This window comes from Bacillus rossius, chromosome 17, assembly GCF_032445375.1.
Source record: "Bacillus rossius redtenbacheri isolate Brsri chromosome 17, Brsri_v3, whole genome shotgun sequence".
Taxonomy (NCBI): Eukaryota; Metazoa; Arthropoda; class Insecta; order Phasmatodea; family Bacillidae; genus Bacillus; species Bacillus rossius.
The window spans coordinates 5633832-5644115 of NC_086344.1; the positions used below are offsets into that span (position 1 = coordinate 5633832).

Genomic DNA, 10284 nt, shown 5'->3' on the forward strand with positions numbered 1-10284 from the left:
GCTTTGCTACACATCAATGGGGGTGAGAATCATCTTACAAGTAAGTGTTTCTCAGCTGTACTTAACATAGATATCGAATGAGTAATGTATATTTTTATTCAAGTACCACCCGATTAAAATATAGACATTTATTATTTGGTATCAGGAATCCGCAGTCCAATATTAAAAAAACTCAATGAAATATATATGACTGAAGAAAAACTGGAAGCACATTACATTAAATTATTTTTTTAACTCAGAACCATACCTCCATACCAATATTGATGTGGATTTTACTAATTGTCACACACATATTTCCAACACAAATCAACATATTAAAAAAAATAATCCACATATTCAGAAAAACTGCATATTTCAAACATAATTCAACATATTTCAAACACAAATCGGCATATTACAAACAATAATACACAATTCACAAAAACTGTATATTTCAAGACCAAGAACATAAGTTTGAAGTGATGTTATTTTCTCTTCTAGAGCAACTTGTGATGTTACAATCATTTGCTTTTTGTCGATGATGTAGATGTTTATGCAGGCGCCAGGATTCTGTTTCTCGAACAGAGGGATCTGGCGAAGTGGATTGGGAAACTCGATGTTAGTGAATTGAACTTCCCCTCCAAGTCATTATAGCACTTATTAACATGCTCAGATGCTCACCCTCATCTAACTTGACAAGGATTACACACTAAAACGTATGTGCCCATATAAGTATTTACAGATTGACCACCGCATATTTTTCTTTGATGCAGGTAGGTATTTCGATGTAGGAGCTAGCTCTAAGTAGCCTCCATAATTAAAGAACTGACGGAGGAGTCGCTTAACACCAGACAAAGACCATATGGACCCTTTCATATGTAGTCTTCTTCCTCTATACATATCTTAGAGATGTATTCAGTAATGGCATCCTCCACCTCACGAACTGCAAAGAGTGGAACATTCGTGGTTTTGAAGGTCCTCTTGCCTTCACACGTACCCATTGGCTTTTCATAATTGCACTCAAGCACGATGTTGTACTTGAGCGGACTATCCTCTTAAATTTCCTCTAAAAGTTGGCTTATTATTTTAACCTTGATAGAGTCCAAGTATGTACTTTAGTCCTTGGCAGAACTGGTATTATTTTCTACCGCACAGGTCTTCAAGTTGCCCCAGAACCCCAATTTTGCAATGATGAATCCATGGATGTTGGCCATAACCCAACTCTGTCACCAGCTCTGTTTGGCTGGTGCTTGGCTTAGGTGTAACTGCAGGCTTAAGCGCGGCCATTCTCTGCTTCTTAGTTGATGGTGGAGCAGGACCCAAGTGCACTTTGATCTGTGCTTTCAACTTGCCAGCCCTGGCGAACACTTTAGCATAGTTCCCACACGAATACATTTTACGGCTAGGGTTGAGACCGCAAGCCATCTTCTCATGATGTGTGACATGGCTGGAGTTTTAGAAGGTTTTGAAGTAGAAGCTACACCAGTTGTCTGAAGTCGTGAGGGCAGCACCAGTACATGTTGTAAGATATTACCGCAATTTATCACTGCGAGCAACCATCTTTCCACACAGATTACACTGCTTGAGGTCATGCTGCAGGTTTTCAGCACACTGACGTTCATAACGGTAGCAGTTATTAGCTGTCGTATAGGTAGCAGGGAAGAAACGTAATTTCTGCATGGTTGATGTTATCACAACAATCGGTAGTCTGTGCTCAATGCACGGAACACGCGAAGGAAGCCCGACGTACAGAGAACTATAACAGAAGTCTTAAGAAAACAATGTAGCTAGCCATTAAGAGAAAATGTTTGCAAACATAACTTCAAACCTACAAACTACAGCTTCAACAAACCAATCCTTAACTTAGCACTACCTTGCCCCAAAACTAACCTAAAAAAATCACTAAAATTTTAAAGCACTATAACTGACAAGCTACACAGAAGTAGTCAAAAAATACTCAATGTCCACAAACCCCCTTTCCACACAAATGTTTAAGTACAGAGAAGCATTAAGCTGAAAAATATTCAAAGCCTGCATAGCTACATTTTCACACAAAAGTTTAAGTACCTACACAGAAGAAGCTAGCAGAAAAAAATGTTTAAAGTTCTGTTAGCTAACAAAATTATTTAAAAGATCATAAAGATAGCTATCTACAAAAGGAAAAAAAAAATATTACACAGCCACTCATTTACACGAAATTCTTAAATTGAACCCACAAACTGCAACTAATCATACTACCCCTCAATATAACAAAGAAGCCCCATGCTAGAAACCAACCAAACCTAAATATTGTTACGATTTTAGCAAAAAACGTAGCTCATGTGCAGGTTTTCAAAACAGTTTTGGTAGCTCTGTGATGTGTATGGGGTAAAAACATGTTAGCAACCATGCAACAAGTATGATTATCCTCTATAGCAAGGACCAAGTACAACCACTATTGGCTTTGCCAATTAGAGATGTGGTCGCGAGGTACTTTCAGAATCACGACTCATCTCTCAATAATGTCTGAGAGCCCGAGCTATCCACAACAGTCTAAAGCATTCACGGCATCGTGGACCCAAGAGTCCCTCAGCACACAGCCATTTTCTACACACACAGTTAAACTTCCACATGACAATTCTTGACATGGTAAATGTTATAGTTATGAAAGGAAATAGTTAAAAAAATTGAAATCTAATACTTTTTTGGATTCAGAACATACACACACATGTGTGAAACTAAGCATGGGACTTGAGCGAAAACATTAGTTGCTCACGAAACATTTTGTGTAAATAACTTCATACCTACAAACCCACATTAAATCCATAATTCATAGTGATAAATTACACCGGCACACAAAAAAAATTAAGTAGAATGTGCATTTGACCGGACCTACCTACGGGTACGTATTTTGGTCCGCTGAATCCGAATTCGAGGTCAGTTTGACCCCTACACCCTCGAAATTTCGAGAAAACCTCAAAAAACCGTAAAAATGATGAAAATTGGCAGTTTTAATGATAAAAAAATGTTTTAGAACTAAACTAAGCGTGATTTTCATGTATTTCGATCCGCTGAATATGAATCGAAACTTTATTGAGACCACGAGCCATTTTAAATGTGAAAAAATCACACAAAACTCTCGAACATTCCGAATAAATATAGTTTTCATGATAAAAAAAACATCTTCTGGTCCAATTCAGATAAAAATTTATATCTTTTGATGTCTTCAATTCGAGAGTAAAAAAACAAAAAAAAATTACTACAACTATAATTTTTCTTGCGTAGCTTGCGTGTTATGTTTTTTTTAGGACAAAACGCATTTAGGCCCATTCTACAATCACTAGAGACCGGAAAAATTCGCGGATTCATTTCGCGATAGGCTAAAATACAAATAGTTATTTATACCTCAGTGCTGCCTCTGCTATTGGCTCACAACTTACCTGGATGACCCTGGGCCAATGAGAAACACCCAACCAAAGCTTTATCGAATCACAGACTGCTACACTGGGACGACTCACACGACACGACACGGCACATAGAACTATGGAGTTCATCCTGCAGGTCATTGAACCCGCGAATTTTTCCGGTCTCTAGTGATCTATTATTACTTTGTCGTTTATATTATATAATTAGAGACCGGAAAAATTCGCGGATTCGAAACCTCCAGGATAGACTCCAATATCCTCTACACACTGCCAACTGTTCATTGGCTGCTGACTTGCAAGTCGTCTCGACTGGGTGGCCTGTGATTCGACACTTCTATGAGTGAGGGTCTCTAATTGGCCCTCAGTCCTCCAGATTAACAGTGAACCAATGGCAGAAGCAGCACTAATGTATAACTATTTTAAATTTTAGCATAACACGAAATGAACCCGCGAATTTGTCAGGTCTATATATAGTTTAAGTAAATTCTACCCGTGTTATGATTCCGAAGCATAATTTTTCTTTAAATTAAATTAATAATTCGTAACCTTGAAATGCAATCACTATGGTTGCAATCTGTTACGTCCCCGAGCATTGTGAAAGCAGCAGATGCGACAGTAAAATGGTCCGGGAAATCCATTTCCGTTTACGCGATCCGTCTCCGTTTACGTGGCGTTATGTAACGGCCAATCAACGCACCCCTGATCTGGCAACACTGTGCGAGATTGTGGGCTGGCTGGCAGCCCGGCGGGAAACGACTAAAGTCGCCCCCGAAACAACCAGTGCCACCCAAACCAAAGCGGACAGCAATGTCCAAGCCCCCAACCCCCCCGCATGATAGACTCTTTTCTACTCTGTCCAACTCTTCTTCCGGAACCATCCTTCTGTTTCCTGTAATCAACCTGCTTGTCAATAACGCATGAAATTTTGCATCCCGCATGTAAGTGCCCAGGATTTTCCCTGTGTCTATGCAGGTTTTACCTGGGTCCAACTTATCTAGTTTTAGTCTAGTATAGTCAATGAGGGAAGTTAGTCATGGCGCCAATCGTTGCCATGGCTGGCCAATCCCCTCCTAGCACATGATGCATGCTACCTCTCCTGCATGGCTTAAACCCTGCATGATTAGAGCGTATAGACTTCGGCATGAGACGCACTTAGAGTCTTTCCCAAACCCAGACCCCTTTCAAATATGTACACTTAGTTTTAATTTAGGTTAGGAAGAAAAAAAATAATAATCTGTGCGAGAGCGCCATCGGCAACCGAACACTCGGTGGTAGTAGCGACCGCAACAAACAACACGATGGCAAAGGAATGTTAGGAAACATTTCATTTCAGAGTCAGTCTGAAACTACCGTTACTTCCCCCAACCTTTTTACATCCCCCCCCCCCAAACTCACCACCTCAATAAGAACAGGTTCAAACAAGCATAACTGTTTCTACGGTCATCATTCTCCAAAAGCTTTCAGGAAACATCACTGTTCAACTTGTGGGTTCAGTAGGATACCGAAAAAATTTTCGTGGATTCGTTTAGCATCAGGCTGAAATTCACCAACTTTATGCATGCTATATGCAGAGACAGAAAAAATTCGCGGATTCATTTCACGATATGCTAGAATCCAAACATCTGTGCCTTTATATTGCTTCTGTGATTGGCTTACAGTTTATCTGAAGGACTTTGAGCCAATGGAAAACCTTCAACCAAAAAAGTATCGAATCGCAAGCGTCCCAGTCGACAGGTGTCACACGAGTCAATAGCCAATGAGAAGGTGGCATTTGCCTGAGTATGTAGGGGGTTGTGGAGTCTATCCTAGAGGTCATCGAAAGCGCGAATTTTTCCGGTCTCTAGCTATATGACCTAACTTACTTTTCTATTGGCTGATTTCTCACTCCTTCTTTACATGAGTTTACTTCTATTCGGACTCTCTACTGCTGGCTGGGGGATAACGGGCCCACAGTCGTAGAGGCATGTGTGGAAAGAATTGTAGTTCAATCTTTAAAGCTATGCAAAGGTATACATGCTTGCAATATAGTCGCACAAATGCTTATTCCTAGGGGCAGGCATTTTCCGCGAGTAAATCTGAACGCCTGTTAGACTGCAACAAGGTATACGCGCACCAGCGGTTTCATCGGCGGCCGTCTGGCGAGAGGAGTAGTGTTGCCTTATTTGGCTGAGCCACTCAGGACGCATTTGCTTCCGCAATGAATGACTGTGATTGGTGTTCTAACAATCGTCCTGTACCTTAAAGAAACTGAACCAAATCACGAAACACAAGACGACGCTACAGTGTTTTAACTTTAAGATAATCTCGGAATCTTTTCACGAAATATGCATGGCCCTACTTATTCCAGTAATATGATTATTAGGTTTATTATCACTGACAGGGTGACCTGTGCTACAATGACAAGTCATTCTGCACACATACGTTTGCAGTCTAGGCTGTCGCCTGATAATAACGTGAATTTTGCTTGTCTCTACTTGTATGTCTAGCGTTTTTTTTTAAATATATCTTAAAACTACTATTAAAAGAAGCAGACAGTGATCGAATCTAATTTCATAGGTAGAGACCGGAAAAATTCGCGGGTTAAATGACCTCCAGGATAGACTCCAATATCCTCTACACACTCTGGCGAATGCCAGCTGTTCATTGGCTGCTGACTTGTGAGTCGTCTCGACTGGGTGGCCTGTAATTCGACACTTCTATGAGTGAGGGTCTCTAATTAGCCCTCAGTTCATAGGGTTTAAAAAGGGGGGACAATAAATACGGTTTTAAGTCTGGAAAAAAGTGTAGTTTCATTTCGTGATAGCTAGAGACCGGGAAAATTAAATGCGGATTCATTTCGTGATAAGCTAAAATTCGAAATGATACCTTTTGTTGGTACTGCTGTTGATTCAATTTTAATCTGAAGGTATCAGGGTCAGTTTAAGACCCTCAATCATAGAAGTATCAATCACGAGTCACCCAGTAGAGATGCCTCACGAGTCAGCAGCCAATGAACAGGTGACGTTTGCCCGAGTGTGCAGAGGACCGTGAAGTCTAACCTGGAGGTCATTGTACCGGCGAATTTTTCCAGTCCCTATTGATAGCTAGGAACCGGAAAATTTCAGATTTCAGTGATCTTTAGGATAGACTCCACGGTCCTATGGCTACTCGAGCAAATATTGGCTGCTGACTTGCATCCGAAATGAAAACTACCTAGTCACAAATTACGAAATAACTAGGCCTAGTTGACTGAGCCATTTGAACACGGTCTCATTTAAACATACATTAAAACTTAAATGCTCATGGAACCCGAAATTAATTTATTACATTTTTTTAACTTCAATTTTTATACGTGCACTTGCAAATTCAGTTACCTACTGGAGAGAAAAAGATAAAAATGCAAAAAGAAATAATACAAAAAACGTTTTACAGTAAAGTCAGTTGATTTTTTTTATAGTAAGTAATCAACTTTACCGTAAAGACAATAATGGATTAGTTCAAAGACGAATAGAGTGTATAAAAATTATACCTTTAAGCTCCATAGAACTAAAGTTTGTTACATACCACAGGCCTACATAATTATATCTGCTATGTATACTGTATACAAAGTAAACACAGTATAAGAAATACTTTTGTTTTGCTATTAGTGACAAGATATCAAGTTCTCAGTGGAAATATTGGCACGTATGAAATAAATAATTCAGGTTCAAAATTAAATAACGACAAAACATTCACGAAATTATTAATTAAAAAGTACGTAGGCCTATATTTTATAAACAGTTATTACTGTGCTTAATTTCGAGTTACATATGAATTAGTTTTCTGTTCATCGTTGAAAATTTAGTTAAGTGTTTTATTTTGTTTTCTATAATAGATAATACTTTACCATAATTTTTTTTGTTACCTATGCTTTATTGCTTTCTTTGTTAACATTCAATGTTAATGTATAGAAAAAAATTTCATGTGGTTAGATGTAAGAAAAGGAGTATCGCCTTAACTTCGTCATCAATAGACGATAAATAAATAAAATTAATAATTTTGTTCCAATTTAAGGAATTTTCTCAATAATTAAATACAAACGCAAATAAATTTATACCTAGGTTCATGAATGACAAGTGGACTCACGTCATGTTAATGAAGTTTTAAAGATGTAATTCTCTGGCGGTATGATTAAAGGTATCACATTTGTTGTGCCTAACACGCCAGCCTCTTGATTTACTGTAATCTGTAAACCATGTCGTAAGTTTGACTACTGAAATCTGTAGTCTACACTTACCTGAAGAGATCCAAGAAGATCGAAACATGGATCTTCTTGGATCTCTTCTAAGTGTAGACTACAGATTTCGGTAGTCAAACTTCATGGTTTACAGATTTCAGTAAATCAAGAGGCTGGCGTGTTAGGCACAACAAATGTGATACCTTTATGAAGTTTGTTAAAATTGAAATTTATAAAATATATTTGCTAATTTGTACGTTCAGGGGTGGTTGAAAACAATACAAAAGCCAAGGCGTAGTGTATTTGACGTCCAATTCACGGTACGAACATTAACGTTGCTGATGAACATGGATAAGTTACGTAAGTAGAGGTTTTCATCACGGGCCACAGTTCACATGAGGACTCTTTATCACTGATGGTTCTTACCTATTATACACAAATAAAAATTTAAGGGATTTCAAGGAACCCTTGGGGGTATTTTAACGATATGGATATAAATAAATTCATCTTTAACTCACATTTCACACAGTAAGCAAAACTTTACTTACAATAACTATCTGCTTCACCGTTGACTAGCACAAACAGTATTTTAGGAACCAAACAGCCTTGTTAAACACTCGCAAATTACTTGCTGCAAGAAATCAAAAAAAATTTTAAAAAATAGTAAAATTTAAAGACATTTAAGAGCCCTCATGCAATAAATATCAACCCTGGGGTTACGGGACGTTTACATCTGAGAGGGTTGCTACCTATGCGCTTGCAAATCTCGTCACAGTATTTCCAAAATTCGATTTACAGCGAGGGAAATTGAAGACAGGACCATCTATGTTGTCTATGGAGAGGACCATTTTTTATCGTGCCTCGCTTGCCATTGCGGTGTTTTATCACCCGTTAAAGTCTCCCTGATAACGGTTCAAAGACGAAATTGTTGAAAACTAACTAGCATCGATGTTTCTTTTCATTTGGAATAAAATGTAAGTAGTTGCGCCTTTTCGATGAAAATTATTTTTTTTTAAAAAAAGGTATGTTTGAGTATGGTAATGTTCTTTGATTATCCAGCAAAACAGCATTTTCAAATTCCATCTAGATTGTGAAATATACCCAATAAAGGAGAGGGAAATGCAATCCCAAGGCAAATTTTGGGGTGAAAAACCTTTAAAACTGTGAAACTTTCTATAAAAAAAATAACAAAAACAGTACAAAAATGTTATTTGCATGATTTTAATTATTTCTATTGATATTTGCTGGTTTTTTTGCGAATTTCCTTTATTTCAACGCCCTTCGCCATTGTCGAGTTTTCCAGGATCCATTAGGAATTTAAAAAAAACTTACTCGAACGAGAACTCATAATTTTGCAAAATTTATTTACTTTTTTTTTTAATTTCCTAAACAACGTGATTAAAAAAAAAGAATATCACACGAAAACTTGTACGATCGTGTGAGTTGAGATGGTGGCAAAGGTACTCAATTTGTGTGCAAGTTTTTTCTCTCGTCGACGAATAACATAGATAACGAGTTTCGCCCACTATTTTTACGAACTACTTTCAATTAAAAATAAAAAGAATTACTTACATGAAAGTTACAGGTGTGAGAAGACGGAGTTCTGGCGCGGGAATATTCCTTCCGCACTCATGACAAAAGAGGATTATTTATTTATTTTGTTTTTATTATCCGTCACACACAGCACACACTGTCGAACCAGCTGTCACCACACAACAAGAAGAAAAAAAACTGCCAACAATGAAACGCACTTTGTAAACACTTTTGAAATCACTGATCACACGGGCAACGAAGAGACGAACTTCATTAAAAAAAAATATTTATTATGTTGTATGAACGTCACAGGTTGATTTCTTGGTGGAAACGAAAACATAAAGAAGGGGGGGGGGGAGGGTAAGATGGCGAAGCACAGTCAATTCACACGCACTACGTCGAGAAGACTGCCGAACGCGCGCAAGAGAGGAAAACAAGGCAAAGAATCGGCACGGACAGGTACGGAAAACAAAAAAAAACAGCACTCGACACGGCCTGGCGTCAGGCTACCGTGTGCCCGACTGGCTGGAGGCCCGCAGCGCTCTCTGCTGGAGACCGGAGCCCAAGATGGCGGCCGCGAGAGGAGGAAAGGTGAGAGGCGCCATAAGGTCGATTGTCCCCCTTTTTTCTCTTCTTTTTTTTTCCTCCGCCACAACGGTAGCGGCCTGGCGTGTGGGTGTGTGTGCGCGCGCAGCTACTTGTCTTGCGTCACGTTCACGCGGCGCTCCGAAGAATAAAAAAAGAAGATAATTCCAAACGTAACACAAGATGGTTGGTACGTGGAGGGGGGTTTAGGTGGGAGAACCACGCGAAACAAAAGAGCACACACGCCTAGCGACGAAAACACTTCTCCACGGGCAGAGTTCGCAAGCAAATCAACAAACACGCGTCCTTGTTTTGTATCCCCTCCCACTTTCCTTCTTCACCTTTCAGCTTGTCCCCGTGGTCACCGACACAGCAGCTGACAACGCAGAGAAACACAACAAAAAAAAAAATACCGGAGTTACGTGCCGCGGCGCGGGCCAGTAACTGGAGATGACTAGAGAAGAGGGAATCAATACCTCGGCTACGCGGTCATTGCGTCCACCCCCCACTCTCTCTCTAACACCCCCTCCCTCACCGTCAATTTCCCCTCTCGCCCCTTAAAACAAGCTTCGCGCGAGAGAGTTATTC

At 39.4% G+C, this 10284-nt stretch overlaps 1 protein-coding gene across 1 annotated transcript in view; it reads right to left on the bottom strand.

Moving 5' to 3' along the window:
* Positions 1–10033, bottom strand: part of LOC134540769 (mitogen-activated protein kinase kinase kinase 12) — a 271532-nt gene extending 261499 nt beyond the window's left edge. Inside the window, exon 1 of the mRNA XM_063383683.1 lies at positions 9151–10033. Within this exon, the coding sequence (XP_063239753.1) occupies positions 9151–9152 (2 nt within the window). The 5' untranslated portion in view covers positions 9153–10033. The remainder of the gene's footprint in view (positions 1–9150) is intronic.
* Between the last annotated feature and the right edge of the window lie 251 nt (positions 10034–10284).